At 41.0% G+C, this 18,296-nt stretch overlaps 1 protein-coding gene across 1 annotated transcript; it reads left to right on the forward strand.

Annotated features, from left to right (window-relative positions):
- Nucleotides 1–10: 10 nt before the first annotated feature.
- On the forward strand, nt 11–2,869 carry LOC144538306 (protein phosphatase 1 regulatory subunit 15B-like). The gene is made up of 2 exons (XM_078282370.1): nt 11–807; nt 1,897–2,869. Exons 1-2 carry the CDS (start codon nt 52–54, stop codon nt 2,104–2,106), a joined length of 966 nt encoding a protein of 321 aa, XP_078138496.1. The 5' UTR covers nt 11–51; the 3' UTR covers nt 2,107–2,869.
- Nucleotides 2,870–18,296: the final 15,427 nt, after the last annotated feature.

Here is an 18,296-nt window from a genome sequence, read left to right on the forward strand (position 1 = left end):
GATCCTTACAACCCCTTCTTTTTCTCTGCCTGCATTTCCACAAACACAAACATGGGGAAAAGTAAAAGCGAAGCGAGGGACAGCAGTGATACTGACTGTATCTCGGCGGGAAAGGCCGGCGAGGAGCTCCTAGGGCCCAGAGGCCTGAATTTCTGGGTCAGTCGCTCTGACAGCGAGAGCAGTTGGAGCAGTTGGGGCAGTTCGGACAGTTCGTGCCCCGACCTGGACAAGGACGAGAGCGAGAGGCTCTGGGAGTTCTTCAGCAGTCCCGTAGACCCCTACAACCCCATGTGTTTCACCGCTTGCGCAGTCAGCAGCACAAATCCTCAAACCACCAAAACAGCACTCCCTGACTGCCAGGGGCCTCAGCAGGCCTCGCCTCCTGCACCTTGCTCCAAGTCAGACACCGACACCGAGGAGAAGGAGAGCAGCTTTGCTCCTTCATCAGAGGACGATGAAGAGGAGCAGCTGTGGAAGTCCCTCTGCCAAAATGACGACCCGTACCACCCTCTCAACTTCCAAGCCTGCCTCCAGAGCTCCCCAACAACCACACTCCACTCTGGGGGAGACCCAGAAGCTCCTGGTGTCTGCCCCGCACAAAGTCCACCCACCATTGGCAAGAAACACGATGAAGAGGCAGTGAACCCCCAAAGACCCAGAGCCCCCAAGCCCATCCTGCCAGAGAGACAGTTGAAGCGTCACTGCCACCCAGACAAAACTCTGGTGCCCTGGAGAAGACCTGGACAGACATCTGGGTCACATCCAGAGGAGAGGAAGGAGAGCCAGGCCAGCACCAGCCAGAAAAAGGTCATTATCCAGTAACACCTATGGGTGAACTGTCAATCCTTTAATGTTCAAACGAGGCCATAACAAATTGAACACAATTAAAATTAGATTAAACTTTAGTAATCCCCATGGGGAAATTGGGTCATTGGAGCAGCAAATGGTAATAGGACACATGAAATAAATATAAACAGAAAAAAACAGAATATAAACAGTTACATTATTACAGTGTGCAAAATAACTGCAGTAGAACTTGGTGAGGCAAAGAAAGAATGAACAAGGAAAATGTAAAAATATACCAAAAATATTAAATCTATGCTATACACATATATATTAGGTATGCTACTTTACTCAAAGAGGTTTAATTGTGGATATTGACACCTCAAGACACAGGGATTAGTAGTAGTAATGCTGTATACATTGATTGTTCCATTTTAGAGTACATCCATAGCTTAGTTGAGAGAGACATAGTCTAGACTTGTGTCTCAATAGTTATAGATATTATATGTTGACACTTGGTGTGGTCAGGGTTAATTCCTGCCACAGACGGCACGTACACTGTGTGTTTAGCTGAGTTGTTGTTTTGTGTCGCTAGCAACGCTGCCGGTCGTCATGACTAACCCAGTCATGTGACTCCAGCGAGTCAGCAGAGAGTTTGACTTCCACGTCGACTAATTGGTGTTGCAGCGGTGTTGCAAAGTCTCTCTGACAAGCTTGTCGCTTAATGCCCCGTTACATCACATTCAAAATATAAACCCTGAGGCAGAAAAACAAATAATTAATCACGCTATCTTATTCTGGAGAAGCTGAAGTGTGAAGATCAGACTGTAGCGGCAGCCTGAGAACAATTAGTGCTGGAAATCACATGGTCTTTATTGTGTAGTTTTGTTACTGGAGTATTTCTTACTTGGTAGGGAATCTCTCTCTCTATCTCTCTATCATTGATGATTCTTTACAGAAGTTTGGATCACACTTTACTTGAAGTGCATTGTGTTGCATTACACACGTTATGAGCCCATTAGAAGCATAGACAGACTCTTCTTACAATATAATCATGAGTGTAAACATCATTCCAACAATGTTTACTGACATGTTATTTTTATTTTATTTCAGGTTCGGTTCTCTCCTCTTGTCCAAGTCCACGTGATGCGTACCTGGCCGTTTGCTCGACAGGCGTCCCGCAAAGGACACTGGGAAGAAATGGCGCGCGACCGGGACCGTTTCCGAAGGCGGATCCAGGAAACGGAGCAGGCCATTGGCCACTGCTTCAGCCAATCCCACAGAGAGAGGATCCGGACTTACCTGGACAGCACCTCAAAATAAACCCCGCCACTTCACGAACACTGAATATATTTTATTTCCTTTTCGGATGAGAACTTGTGATTGGTTGCAATGCAACAGTGATTTTGATTTAGGCCGATTAGAAATTCGGTGTTAGGCCGATTTGAATGTTCAGTGTCAAGTTGAACAACGTTGTACCTCAAAGGCTCATACGGTCCTCGACTGTTGCACTGACTGTGACACTTTCTCATATTAACCTCAGCATTAACGTAAGGAATGTTGTTTTTGTATGCCTTATATACTGACCTAGTAATGTGACTTATTCATGCCCTATGGAGCTTGTGCTTTGTTTTTTATTATTGGTTTTAACTGTTTGGATATGTTTTTTATATGTGTGAACAAAACCACTTGGGTTAAAGGTAGATGATGGATCATATCGTAAGAAAGCCGGGTTTTAAGGTACAAAGTGTTTTGAATTGTTTCCTGTTGCTAGTTAAGCATGTTGAATACACAGTACGTTCTGAGTGAAGTTCTTGTCTTTTTGTTAAAATGTTTAGCCTAACTCTTGGTAGTTATTTTGTCTTTTATATTTATGGCACATAAATAGCAGCCTGTTTGCACTGAGCGTGAAGCTGGATTTGTTATTTATTATCTTGACTGGAACAATTCAAACACTTTGCCCTATTTGATTCACCCGGCTTCTCATGGTAACATTATGTAGCTGAAATTGCCTGTAAAATGGTCTGTAGCAAATTTTGTCAGTAGGTGCAATGTCAAATCAATAAAATTTGCTGTCACACTCTAATCATACGTGTTCTATTTTTCTGTAATTGTGTAACTGTTTTCAATTTATTCTGTTCAATGGAATGACGGCAGTGATGCAGGGGAGTGACCGTATCTCTATGGGTTTGACAGCAACTTCTTGAATTTCCTGCCAGAGGAAAAAAACAGTCAGGCTAGACAGTATTGTCACATGGTCCCAGAAATAGGCCCACAACACACACACTGGGAAAAAGATTCAATGGGTTGGTCAGTATTGCACATTTTAATCAGATAAAACATGTCAAAGTGCACAGTGTACCCAAATTTAAGAGTTCCTGTGCCAAAGTAGAAATCTGTAGGCTTAGGTATCTGTGATGATACCTAATGAAGGTCACTTGACCAAAACGTGTCATTCAATAAAATCAGTGTGCGGGAGTCTACAGATTTCTACTTTGTCCTCCTCCTCCAATGCACCTGGTGCTATGGTTGTGCAAAGATTAACTTTTTGTTAGAGTTGCTGTGCCAGCACAGTCGAGTCTTTAGTTCCCATTCCTCAAATGAATAAACTGATTTCTCCACACTTCTCAAAAACCAAATGCCAGATAATTTTCTGTTCTCTATTGTCCGTCCCAGGCCTGTTCCAGCTGCTGTAGTCGAAGTGTAGGCGGCCTATCTCAGCTCACCTGAGTTCATGTAAACTTTGAGTTGAATGTCGTGGCTGGACAGACGCGACACTAGGGAATGAACTTGGGCAATGTCCGCACAATAGGAAAGAAAAAGTGAGATACAGTCAAAAAGCTATTCAAATGTTCCTTGTGTTAACAATGCAAAGACAACTCCTAGGACTCTGTTGCCCAAAAGTTGCCCTGTGTATCACTGATACTATTAAAATACTCCATGGCCTCTGGTTCAGTCCCCACAATAGCAGGGACGTGCAGAGAAGCAGGGAGCGGTATCCACTTTGTTAAAAAAAAATTATGAAATTTCAATGAATGGAATTATAATCAGAATGTAAAACTGAAGAGAAAGCAACACTCTGCACCTTGTCAAACAGGAACAAGTTCACCAGGTGTGGCCACTTTGGTGTGTTCAATTTGGGTGAAAGGTTTTGAACGCACCTGTAGACGGTAGCTAGGGTGCTCACGTACATGCACTCCACTTATGGAAATAAAGGTAACCACATGACCTGGTTTAGTTTGTTAATGATTTATATATGTCAGTCATAATGTGCGTTTACTCCCGGACATGTACCTCAAGCGTTCAATATCCTCTGAAGTGTCTACAGTATGTGGAAATTCAGAATAACAATGGATATGAATATGGATTTTGTTTTATTCACCCACGTCCCTTCATCAGGCCTCCATCATCTCCTCATTTTCAAGTACCTACTCTCTCTCTGTCTCTCTCTCTCTCTCTCTCTCTCTCTCTCTCTCTCTCTCTCAGTTCAGTTCAATACGCTTTATTTGCTCAAAGATAACAATGTTGCCAAAGTTTCAATTAATTAATGGTAATTGATAAAACAAAAGCAGTCATTAAATGCAACAATCACTCTTTTCCCAATGTATCAGTGTATGATTATGAGAGTGTGTGTGTGTGTGTGTGTGTGTGTGTGTGTGTGTGAGTCAGTATCTATTTAGTGGAGATCTAGGTTACTGTGTACTCAGCTCCCATGCCCAGAAGCTCCACTGCAGAGTGAGTAACAGTACATCTAGTGTATGTAACTCGTGGTTGTGTATAGATAATTGCGATCTGACGCAATAACGTTACTTCTGAGAAAAATAATAGTTTGAAAACGGTTAAATGACTCAGATGTCATCAGAGATATATATATATATCTCTCTCTCTCTCTCTCTCTCTCTCTCTCTCTCTCTCTCTCTCTCTCTCTCTCTCTCTCTCTTTCTTCCAGGAGCTATTAATTCCCCAGAGGGCTCTAAGCCTCCATGAAGACCGACTGCTGCAAGGCTGGCGTAAGACAAGGGTTAAAAACACCAAGTATGATGAAATTATGTCCCTCAGGGAAGAAATCAATTAACCATGTTCCCCTCTCTCTCTTTTTTCACCCCTGCGACACACACACACACACACACACACACACACACACACACACAAAGCATGGTGTAAAGGTGAGCAATCGTTGACACTGTTGCTGTGTCAGCCCAGCGGTTGGCCTGTTGCTGATGTTGTTCCACCACCCTCCCTTCCACACTTTGTCTAACCTAATTGATCTCCTGCTGTTCTTACACACAGAAAAAGAAGGGTTCTTCAAGGGTTCTCTGGTTTAGGGGTAGTGGTTCTATATGGAACCGTACCGTGATTTGTCAAAATAGATAAAACCGGGCGAATCAAAGTAAAGAACCCAATGTGGTTTGTAAAAAGTTCTGTCGATACTGCTGATTTGGAGCATTTTATGTGTCTTTTAAGGGTTCTTTACAGCATCATAGAGGTTCTATGTAGAACCATTTGGGTATGATGCTATAGAAAACCTTCCTAAAAGGGTTCTTTATTGCACCAAAATGGGTTTCTGCTATGGTAAGGCAAAGGACCATTTTTTGTCAAGGGTGTATATCATATAGATGCTGTTGTTTGGTTAGTTTAGAGGTTCTATGTGGAACTGTAATTACTCAGAACCATCTTGATTTGTTAAAATAGAAAAAACCTGTCGAATCAGAGCGAAGAACCCAGTGTGGTTCTTAAAACGTTCTTTTAACATTGCTGATTTTGGAGTGTTTTATGCATTTTGGGGTTCTTTACAGCACTGTAGACGGTCTATGTAGAACCACCTGAGCCCGGTGCTGTACAGAACCTTTCTGAAAGGGTTCTTTACAGCACCTGCTATGGTACGAGGCAAAGGAACCATTTTGTGAAGAGTGTTTATTTTCTGGATGCCTTTCCTTTGTTCCAGAGGCTTTCTACGCTGAGCTGATTAGCTGTGAGCTGAGATGTGACAAACAAACTCTCATATCAATTAGCCTGTGGTGTGTGTGTGTGTGTGTGTGTGTGTGTGTGTGTGTGTGTGTGTGTGTGGGTGGGGGGAAGGGTGGGCTTGTTTGTCTTTCATCATTTGATTTCCCTCTCCCTGTCTCCCTGTCGTCCCTTTTCCCGGTGCTTTTATTCAAAGCGACGTACAGCGAGTGAGCAGCCGGGGGCTTCAGCGCCTTGCTCAGCGGCACCTCAACAGGACTTCAGCTGTTAGAGGCGATCGAACCTGCGACCTTCCAGTTACGGGACAGTCTCTCTGACGACTGCGCCACCCTCTCCGCCATCAACGCTCCCTCGTTCTCTTCCTTCTTCCTTCTCAGTACTACTTTTACATCACAGACACACCCCACCCTTCCTGTTTGCTGGTATCTCTCTCTCTCTCTCTCTCTCTCTCTCTCTCTCCCTCTCTTTCTCTCCATCTCTTCGTCTGCATCCTTCTCCTCCTCTTCTCTGGGTATCATTAGCTCGGTGGCCTAGGTGACCCCGTCTCTAGGCAACCAGCAGGAGTGGTGGGGCGTTGAAAGGATTGCAGGTGATTGCAGCAGCAGCGGCGGCGGCGGCGGCAGTGGGTTTGCGGCAACACACACACACACACACACACACACACACACAGACATACAGACACACACACACACACACACACACTCACACACACACACGGTTGCCCCCCTCGCTCGCCTGGCAGAGAGGGGTATCTCCTGGGTCACAATTAGCTGATGATGCAACATACCAGCAGCTATTGTGTCTGACACTAAGTCATACAGACAGACTACATGATCAGGAAAAGAGGACAAAGCTAGCCTTCCTGCACACTATACTGTACAGTGAGTGTTCAAAATACCACAACTACCCTCCTAATATTGAGTTGTGTCCCGTTTGGTGAAATCCACGTCTCAATTTTTGCGTCTTAGTACTCAAAATCTGTCTTTAATCTGTCTTTAATCATCCTGTTCATGTACATCTCCCTTACATGGCTGCAGTGAATTTAACATTTGAAATCAAGAGGGGATCATAGCTCTCACTGAGATTCACCTGGTTAGTCTAGCTCAGTGGTTCTCAGAGTGGGTCCAGGGACCCTCAAGGGTCCTTGAAGGGCCTCCAGGGGGTCCCCAGAGAAATGAGGAATGGTTTACTTTCACTTTAATTGACTTGAAATGATCCCAATTAGAGAACGTATAAAAATGACTATTCTAACCATAGATTTCACTCTCACATTAATCTCCCTACAGTTACACAATTCAACACTAAATCAACAACACATATCTTCCCATATGGAGAAACGTGTGATAAAGCTGGTGTAGTGGATGGAGAGAGCAGCTGGTCTGAATATTTTCTACACTCATGAGGATCCGCAGCATGGCTCGACACACAGCAGCTTGGCCAAACACACCGTACACAGCACGGTGTGTTTTGTCAGTGGAGAATTTGAATTTGAATAGGTGTAGTGTTTCAGAGGAGCCACCGGGGGACACAGCTTTCACTTAGTATTTCTGACCCAACGCACACAATTAGCATTGTTACACAGGGAGGACAGCAAGAAAACGCCATTGGTGGAAAAGTGGAAGAAGGGCACTAAGCCTTTAGTTAGGCAAAAGTACAAATCCTCTGCTGGAATAATGCCTTTATACTCATCTTAAATATACTGACTTACCATTTAATACATTTAATTTGATTTCAAATGGATTAAAAGTGTCAATTTCTCTCAAATTCAAAAACTTATGTTCAAGAATAAGTACTTCGACCTCTCCTTAGGTGCTGTAGTTCAGTAGAAATCTTGGTGACTAATGCATACTGGAAACTATTGTCATGCTTTCCTGATATGTCATCCATCACTCAACAGTGACGTAACAGTTGACTCAAAACGTCTACATCAGTTATCTTTTTCTACCTTTGACGGGCCTGCAATTATTCTAATAGCACTAATATTGAGCCGTGACTGGAAATATTGTGTCTCCTTATTTCAGACAAAACACCTAAACTGAACCTTTGTGTTCCTCTGCTGCCCTCTTGTGGTAAAATGAAGAACATCTAAGGAAAAGAGCAACAGTCATTTTTACTGGTCATTTGTGCCTTAAGTTTGGGTCCTTTCTTATTACATGCACAGTATTGAAATAGGTCAGAGGAAAGCTTTTCATTTTGACGATCATTTCTCAAGTCCTCTCGTTTCCTTCTGTATCTGTTGGAGACAGCAGTGTGGAAGTCACAGTCTTTCCTTTGACACAAAGAAACCGTGTGTTGATGATGTCAGCTGATCTGGTGGTGCAGTGGCAGTTGAAGAGGTGAAGTGTTGGGTATAATGTGACTCTAACATTCAATATAAATCAATGGTAATGAGGCAGATAGGAGAGTATACTGTTTATGTCCCAGTCAAAGCAATTGGTCTCCTCTGTATACCTGTGTATGCCAGGATTACTCTACTGAGGAAGCCCAAAACCGTGTAAACATGAAGATCATCTCAGTTCATTGGATTGGAACGGAACAAAGATTACATTGTAATCCAATACACTATGCTGCTTTTTGGGAAAACCCCCGCTCTGATCCCCCTGACAGACCAGCTTCCCGGACCAGTTTCTGACTGACCAGTGGCAGTGAGTTTGTGGCTGAAAGACTTCCCATTCAATTCCCTGAACTTCCCAGGAAGATCAGCGGAAGAACTCCAAGCACTTAAGACTGAGATACCACTAGATGTGTGTGTGTGTGTGTGTGTGTGTGTGTGTGTGTGTGTGTGTGTGTAAATGTGTAACCTTTGCTTCTTGTGCAATCTTCCCCCAGGCAGCTGCTGTAAACAAGAATATTGTTGCTGCCTGCTGGGTAGGAGGAACCTTGTATGTCCAACTTCTAAGGAACTAAGAAAAACAGCCTTGTTTTTTTAGCTTGACCAACATGCATTTTTGAGTTTATCCAACAAGCTTTGAAAGAGTTTCAAAAGCCCAAGGGATTTTGTATGTGTTTCTAACAGGTATTGTGTACATGGACTGAAATAGTAGTTGCAGCACAGTTGTAGTTTTTTCAAAGCCACATTTTAATTTGTATTCCAGTTCACAACAATGCTTTTTTTTTACACCTAGGTACAATGATTTAGTTTTTTACACCTAAGTCTTAGTTTTAGTTTTAGTTTACAGCAGTAACCTTGGTGCTGCATTCATGTCAGTTGGACTGGAGACTCTAAATTGTCCATATGTGTGAATGTGAGTGTGACTAATTGTCTGTCTATCTGTGTTAGCCTTGTGATGGACTGGTGGCCAGTCCAGGGTGTTTTCCTGCCTCCCACCCAATGCATGCTGGGATAGACTCCAGCCCCTCGTGACCCTGAATGGGAATAAGCGGGTAAAGAAAATGAATGAATTATTAAGAGCTGATGGAGCTCTGTGTTGTTGGACTGGGGAACCATTTTGTCAACACACGCCATTTAGTGGGCAATTTTATCCAAAGCGCCTCATCGTGCCATGAGAGCATGTGTGTGACTCCAGTAAGAATGAAACCACAAACCGTTGCAGCGCTCAGATTTCCCAACAGACCTGGGTTTGTTTAAATCTGCAGGAAGAGAAGGGGGTTCCATCATGACAGCAGGGAAATTCAATGTCAGGTAATTTGTCAATCACACAAAAGTACACAAAATTGTCTTTAAATACTTAGGCTACATGTGATTGTGTAAACTTTCTGGCACTCATTGTATTGTCTATTGCAGGAAAACCCCACCCATGTTTTACTCATCTGGTGCCTGTGATGAAATAAACAAACCATAAAATGTATTTGCAAGAACTATTTGGCCAAGATCTGCTCCCAAAACTCAGTTGGTACCATCTTTTAAACAAGTGCAACTTCCATCGGTGTGTGAGGTAAAGAATTTAAAGATTCAGGCCAACATGATCATTTAACTATAATCTAGTGATATTCATTTGTCTGTGAACATTTCAACATTCAATGTATTTTCTACATTAGATCAGTCCATGGGCCAGAGACTGGTGATCAAGTTAGGAGAAGCAGGAGGAAATGTCGAGGAGGAAGCTGCAGGATGGCCTTCAAGATACTGTTTCTGCCAGGCTAGTTTCCACCATAACTTTCCATAACTAAGTCAGAACACCTCCTAAAAATTTAATCCCTCCCTGGTTTGTTAATGTTGTTTTTCTTCAGGGGTGAACAGTCTGGTTTTCACCACAGTTGGACTGAAAACCAGAATCTGAAGCAGTGAATGTGTGAAACCAGTGTGAAAATACACTCTGGTATTTTCCTGTGAAGTGACCCGTTTGTGATATTACCCAGATAATTTATCAAATCCCCTGACCCCCCTTGTCTGGAATACACCTCTAAAAATCTCATGATATTCCAGAAATTCCATGACAGGTGCAGTTTCTTCATTTCTTTTTCTTTTTTCATTCAGTGTTTGCATGGTGACTCATGATGACTGTAGTTGCACACATTCCCAAATTCTTGATTATCTTGTTTTATAGATAAGGCAGGTTACACTTTGCACCACACCTGCCTTTTTGGACATCTGTGTCTACCTTAGTTGAGCATGTATGGTATTTACAACAACAAGTTAGTGGTAATATTGTCTTCCAAAGGGGAAAAGCAGTGTAAGAAACTGTCTGTTTAATCCATTTATTCACTGGTGGTGGTGGTGTTGATATTTTTAATGAATGCTAAAACTACTTTTTCAGCTCAGATATCAATTAACAAGCATGTGCAATCTTTATTATTTATGTACTTATTTTTTGCAGGTTAGCTACCCATGTTGTGCTGCCTAGTTATTGTGGTTAAGTCCACACAACATACTCAGTTGTTGTTGGGGAGAAAAGAGAGAGAGAGAGAGAGAGAGAGAGAGAGAGAGAGAGAGAGAGAGAGAGAGAGGGAGAGAGAGAGAGAGAGAGAGAGAGAGAGAGAACAGAAGGTGATGATGAAAGAGGCAAAGTGAAAGATGAGACAGGGATTCAGGTGAATAAAAGCACAGTCCCTGTTCAAAGAGAAATATTTTGGAGCTTTTCCACATGCTGTCAACATTTCACTGGATCTTTAACATTTAGGGAAGATGTTAGATGAAATAAAATGAACCAGTTTACCTCTGTCTCCATCAGTTCTGTGTATACAACTTCTTTTGACTATAGCCTTGTCCTGAAGTGTGTGTTTACTCGCCAGCTGGACGATTACATTATCATTCCAGCAGAGGGGGATAAAGTAAAGCAAACAGATGTCCCAGTTTGTTGCTGCAGGTTTTGTCCAATCCACTTAAGAAGCTCAACCTGATGATCTATCAATAAAGAAATAGAAATGGAAATAAAAACACAGTCAAAAGAGACTGGTAAATGCTTAAAAAATATGCAAATTGTGAAGTTACTAGAAGCTGCTAGACACAGCGAGCTGTATTATTTAGACCGTGAAACACTTTGATGTTTTGGCTCTGTGCTCTTCTTACTTTTGATGTGAAAAGATATAATAACAACCACAAGGTTAAAATACTGATTGTCATCTTTAATTTAGAGTAGAGTTCAGCCAAGTCTGAACAGTTGAAAGAGCTACAGTTCTCTCAATAAACGATTCCCACATTTCGGGATGCCAAAAGTATTTGGAGAGATTAAGCTTTTATTATATGAAAAAAAACAACTCATAACATGAATCACTGCATGGAACAATGGGAGTCGTTACTAATTCAAGAGTGCCGTGGTTGCGTGGAATCTAATGGTTGGGTTTTGAGCTCGCCGGTGTCCTCTGGGTGTTAAAATGGGTTTATCTGGAAGCCTGAGTAGGAAGGGTGAAGCTCCTTCAGGCCCGCAGGCTGTTACGCAAGTCACAAGCACTTGTATGGAGCAGAGCCATGCATTATTCACCCTACGTTTACATAAGAGACAATAGGGAAAACCGTGCCAGAAGTGCATATGGTTAGGCTGTGTGTGTGTGTGTGTGTGTGTGTGTGTGTGTGTTGTGTGGCGTAGTTTATAGTGTGTGAATTTTCCTCTAGATTTCTTCGCCACCTGAGGTTTTTGTTGCTCTGCCAGCAGTTGTTGACGCAATATGGACGAGGGCAAAGACCCTCAAACTCTTCCCTGAATCCCCCACAGCCTTGGTCTGCCATTACCATAAGAGAGAGAGAGAGAGAGAGAGAGAGAGAGGGAGAGAGAGAGGGAAAGACAGACAGACAGAAAGACAATCACATTATTTTTGTGCTTGGGTCTATTTCCCTCTTTTAACCCCCCCCCCCTCCCCGCGCTCTCTCTCTCTCTGAAGGATCTTTGCTGAGGGCCTGAAGCCAAAATACAGGCTTTGTGGTATTGTTAAATAAACAGTGCCTGGATTAGTCATGAATTAGTTCAGAATTACTTGACCATGAAATAGTTTCCCTTAATATGGCCCTCCAGTGAATAGCGATTAAAAGATTTATGTTGCAATCATTGCTTCCTCTGAGGAATATTCACATGACTTTAGATGAATGGGATGGGGAATTGCATTTGCCTAAGTGTCCTGCGTGCCTCAACTCACTTCAACTTCCTCACCATGACACCTGACCTTGTGCACACAGCAGTAACGCTGCTCAGTGTTTACAGCAGATCTGTGTCACAAGGTATCTGCAGAAAATTAGTCCTGCTTGGTTTAGCAGATGGGTGTGGTTAACACTGAGCACCAGTAAGTTCAGCCTATTTGAAAGTTAATGTAATAATTGTTTGTGTGATTGACAGCTTACCTGATAGTATGGGAATTGTCCTGATGTGGTAAATGTCACCCAACCAGATGCTAGGAAATATTTGCCAAAACTCAGGTCTGGTTTATAGTAGAAATACATCAGTAAAGGCAAGGCAAGTTTATTTATATAGCACATTTCATACACAACGGCAATTCAAAGTGCTTTACATAAATAAAATAAAAATAAAGACATAGATAAAAAGACATTGCAAGAAGATTAAAAAGATGAAGAAAAGTGAAAGTGCATTAAAATCACATTTAAAAGAAAATATAAAAGATTAAAAAAAAAAAAGACTTGTTAAAGTTAAAGTTAAACAGTTAAAGTGTAGGAGCAATTAAAAAAAAAATGCTGTAATGATCAACAATCATGATCTACTGTGAAGTCATGTAATGATAAGCGTTTCTCATCTCTAACTTCTGTTAGATGAGAAGTTCATTGGCAGTTAACTTCACATGGATATCAAAAGTCGAAACATTAGCATTACTGTTATTGCTGATATTCCACAACCCATAACCCTGTTTTGACATTTGATTGTTACCTTTAATTTACAATAAATCTTAAATGTCAATATGTAGCCATTATAATTCTACATTTTTGTACCTGCAGATGGAGTGCCGTGGTTTTTCTTTGGGGAATTCATGCCTTTATTTTTCTCATATGTATCTACGTGACTGGCAAGGAATATCCCTAGTATATTTTCTTCGCTCTTAAATAAACGCTCTTCTTGTTACAGTGACTCAACGATTACTTCACTCTGTGCTGACATTTCTGTCTTTTCAGACTCACACAGCCTGTAATCTGTTTTGGAACAAAAACGTCCCGCCCCATGAGAGATCGGCATCACAAGATGTTCTGTTCTCAAGCCAAAAAAAGCAAATAACAGCAAAATAACAAAGCAGTATTATTATTACGGTATTTTGCACCGTGATATATTACCTCTTCACTAGACGTTTCTGTCGGATCTCTGCTCTAATTACTCTGTTGTGAAAATGTGACTTTATTACAAGCCACTGAGCTGTGCCACAGGCCTGTTGGTGTTGGTGCAGTTCCTCCCGGGCGCTGATAGAGGTTGATAAAAGCCATAAATGACTTAATGCTCCTTTAATCCGCTTCATACTACTAAGCAAAAAAAGCATCCAAGAAAGAGCCTGTCTGTCTGGTGCTGCCGAGGTGTGAGGGGTGAGGAGTGACCGAAACAGTTTGGTGTGAGATTGTAATTCAATACTTGTAGGACAAACGACGGAGGCTCTACTTGTTGTAAACTCTTCCTTTACTCTCTTTTCCAATCGTTGGATTCTTGCAAATGGAACACAGACAGTCAAAATGAACCTGTGCTGGATTGCAACACTACAAAAATCAATTTAGAGCTACAGCTCAAGTACCTTGAACAGAATGTTGTGTATCCAAAAGCACATACAGTATTTATTACAAAGCATCCTTGAGAGGAACCAGATGGTCCGGCAGGTAAATGAAGAATACTTTCATTCCACTATACTTTTTTAGCATGAATATATGTTGTACTAAGAGCTAATAGGTGTCAATTCATCGTCATCGCTTCTCCTCTACACATTACTGTACTTTTCACTTTAAAAGTCACATTTTCTCAGACGATGGACTGCGTTTCCTGACCAAACTTCTTCCTCCCTCTTTCCTCAGCCCAATATCTGTCTACTGTGTGGGTAATTCAAACTGTTTGAGGACCCACGCCATACTCCCGGAAACAATCTGCATTTTTGTCCCTGACGTGGTTCTGTACGTTTCAGATGAGTCCCCTAGTGTTTGCGGTGGGTGGGGGTATAAATAGCATCCTGAATCCTGTTGCTGTGTGTTTGTTTTCTTTGTTTTCTCTCTTTTCTTTCAGCAGCTGGTTCCACACACACACACAACTGGAGATACTGGATGTGCTGGTGGTTAGAACTGTAAACCCGGGAGGCAGCAGGCACGAGGCTGAGAAACAACAGCTGCCTCAGGAGATACAGCATATCTGCTTTATTAGAATGGATGATATGCAAGATATTGTCCTTTGGTTAAATATACTGGGTGGAAAGAGACTACTTAGACTATGTGGTGATCATTTTCTATCTAAATGAGAGCATATTGTTTGCCACAGCTGGCTCCAGTGGGAATCAAACACCAAACCTGGCAATCATAGAAGCAAAGTGACAAAAAAATTGAAGAAAATATGATGATAAATATACACAGAAAGAAGAGACACAATTAATTAATTTGTGCAGGTGAGATAGAAGAAACCCAAGGTGTTAAAAAAAACCCAAAGTAAATAAACAAGTAAACAATCAACAACAGCACAAATCAAGATGACAAGTAAAAACACATCTGGAATGTATAATAAAATCTAAACGACAACAGAACACAACATGCTGGAACAAACAAGAAAAAAAGAAAAGAAAATCCAAACAAATTGAGATAGTCCTAAATCAGGAAATGAAATCATTGGGGAAGTGAATGTGGTAATCAGTTAGAGATTGTATATGTGTGTGTGTGTGTGTGTGTGTGTTAGCGCATGTGTGCACGCAGGTTGAAGAGGGAAAGGGGAAGAGGAAGAATGGAGAAACTGAGATAGTATTTATATTTGTTGAGAGATTTACAGTACATTCATTAACGGTGATGAATAGTTGACTTAGCTGGACACATTGTTCACTTTTCTTTCTATTGTGGGAGCACTTTGCCACACACACACACACACACACACACACACACACACACTCCAAAAAAGAAAATAAAAAACAAAAGTAGAACTCAGCTGGGCCTCCAGCTGGACGCTCTGTGCCGATCTCTTCCTGCCCTTCACCTCATCTTGCCTTGTCAGGAGTTTCTGTTGTTGATGTTGGGGAGCATCCAAAGTGCTGCCCACTGAAACCCAACAGGGGAGAGGAAGTACACACACACACACACACACACACACACAGAGAGAGAGAGAGAGCGAGAGAGAGAGAGAGAAATCAGTATCACTCAGCCAGATGTGAAAAATATGCTCAGTTCTGTTAAATTGAGGGTGTTTTGGACAAAGTGACAAATTAAACCTGATTATCATTTCCTTGGGGTATCTGGCAGTCATGACTACCAGAAGCCAAACAGGAATTAGATTTAAGAAACTGGCAAGTACAGACAAAGAAACCACAAAAAAGCCAAAGGAACTCTTTTGGTGTAGAAAAACATAATGCCGACATCAGGGAATGGCCTTTACCTCTGCAACAATTTGTATTAGATTTTCTAAGAAGATAATTTCATGGTGATTTTGAAAGAAAGAAAAGTAAAAACACGTGGAAAACCCTCCATACTTCTCATTTTAACCCTCTAGACTCCAGTAGAAATCCAGAAAAACGTCCACAGCTTATGTTATTTCTCCTGGAATTGTTTTTTCCCCCATAAATTCTATTCCAATGCCAAAATCTAAAAAATAGAAAAGTGTCAATTACAAGTTTTAGCATTATTGAAAGACTGGATAATGTACTTCAGTTTTATATCAAACTGGTGATTCCTGGTTTTTGGGCACATAGCTCCCATTCATTGCAAATAGGAGACAACTGTTCACACAACTCTCACATTCCTGAGTAAAGAACTATTCCTCTGAGCACTGGAAGACATGCTTTGTATGCAATCTGCCTACTGATAACCAGAGACAATGCCACTCTGCAGCAAAATGTACTTTAATTCATCATCGTCTTAGAATTTGAACCAGTTTCTGAAAGAGAAATAGCTTTTCAGCTCCTGAAAGCTGTATTTTGGCCAGAAATGAGTTTTTCATCAAAGCTGACTCATTTCATTCACACTGTGATTTCCAGTCAGTATGGTGTTTGCATTGGCAGTGATGCTGCAGATTCCTCTAATCTGGTGCCGTTTCTCTTGATTGTTCAGCTGCATTTGAAGAATAACTGACACAAACAACAAAACTCTGTTTTAGTTTGCAAAACTGTAATTACATGTTTGACATTGAATAGGCCTTCTGCTTTTGAAACATTACATACCATCAACAAAATCACATACTGATGTCTAAAAATCAAATGCAATAACAGAAAATCTTCACTAACATCAACAAAATGAAAAATGACCATCTATTTTCAAAACAGTATGTCAAGTTTAAAGTTTACAGTTAACTAAACATAAAATTAGCCAAATGTTTAGATGTTTAGAGAGTGTTTAGATGTTTAGATTTTGATGTTTAGATGTTTATTCAATAGCATCTTGCCTTTCATTGGCATTAGACCATAAATTCTCATCATCGTCACGCCTCATATTCTCTCTACGACAGCAGGGATAAAAAAGCTTTGTGTGGCGGATCCAACCTTGGCTGCCTCAGCGGTGATGTCATCACAGGCTGAGAGCATCGCCTCAATGAGAGAGTCCTGACCGTGTGGATCATGGTCATACATATTTATTTTATTTTTTTTTAAATTTTCAATTGCTTTGAGAAACGATGAGTAAGGTGGGAGGAACACCATAGACATCCTCACATGGTTTTGGAATCACTACGGTGGAATTGCACAACTTTATTTTTATAGCACCATTCATAGCCTAATGCAGCTCAATGTGCTTTACATAAAATACATGGATTAAAACAATTACAAACCAAAGCAAGCAAAATCAAAAAATACAAGCAAAAGCAAGACAGAAATGAAATGGAAATGAAAATAGTAATTTGTCTTGTAAAATGACTTTAAAAAAAGAAAGAAAGATAAAAGGTAAGATAAGTCGGTAAGTAGGGATAATAATAAAAAATAGAAATATTCTTTTATCGTACAAATATTTGTAAAAAAACACCATTATTTTATTGTAAGAAAATATACTCAAAATATTAAATATATACACTATGAAATATGTAGAAACATCAAAATATCAACATGTATTGCGATATATAAAACACACACACACACACACACACACACACACACACACACACACACACACACACACACACACACACACAGCCGCTCTGCAAGCCCATCCAGAAACACTATGAGGTGTGCTGTGTTATAGGAGGAAATGTGACATTGTCGGTGTGATGTGTGTTGTTGATTATTCAGCAGCACTGATGTGTCCAAGACAAATTTCCTTTGGGACAATAAAGTTTATCTTATCTGATAAACTTATCTTTGCACATGTGACTATTGAGTCAATACAATTGCAAGGGATTTTTGCGAAGATAAGACTCCTATGTGAAATATGTATTTACTGATTGCATTTGTGTTAAATGGTTTGCAAAAAATTGGTGTCACTGTATTCAGTGTGTGAAGAGAACCAGAAATCATTAATTTAGCAAATGTCTTTGAGGTATGATCACTGTGTTTGTAACCAGAGTTACCAGAAATGCGTCTGACCAATCAAGAAAAACTGTAATATTGACAAAATAACTCATTCAATTGATGAAGCTCATTGAGTTCTAAGGGATAAATAGGCTTTCAGCTCCCTAAAGAAGTGCAGCATCTATTATAATCAATATTTCTTTTTGTGAATCATTAAAACCATTTTCAGCCGTTTGGCAGTGTCTTCCCACAGAAAATCACACCACAAGCTGTTCCACTTGTATTATGTGTGAGGCTGGAACACCACTTGCAAACTTGGAACACAAATGTGCAAATGTGTGCTCAAACTACATTTTGTAGTTGTGAACAACTATTTGCAAATATGCAAAACACATTCTTCTGTGGATCACTGAAAACATTTGTGGCAATTTTGGCAGTGTCCTCCCAACGAAGAAGGTTGAAGGTTTTGTGTTCTTAGTTCAAGCACAAGCAACTTTTGTTTCCTGAATGACATCTGGAAGACAGCCACCTCCTCCATGGCTGCCAATAGTGGG

This window comes from Centroberyx gerrardi, unplaced genomic scaffold (genome assembly GCF_048128805.1).
Source record: "Centroberyx gerrardi isolate f3 unplaced genomic scaffold, fCenGer3.hap1.cur.20231027 Scaffold_99, whole genome shotgun sequence".
Lineage (NCBI taxonomy): Eukaryota > Metazoa > Chordata > Actinopteri > Beryciformes > Berycidae > Centroberyx > Centroberyx gerrardi.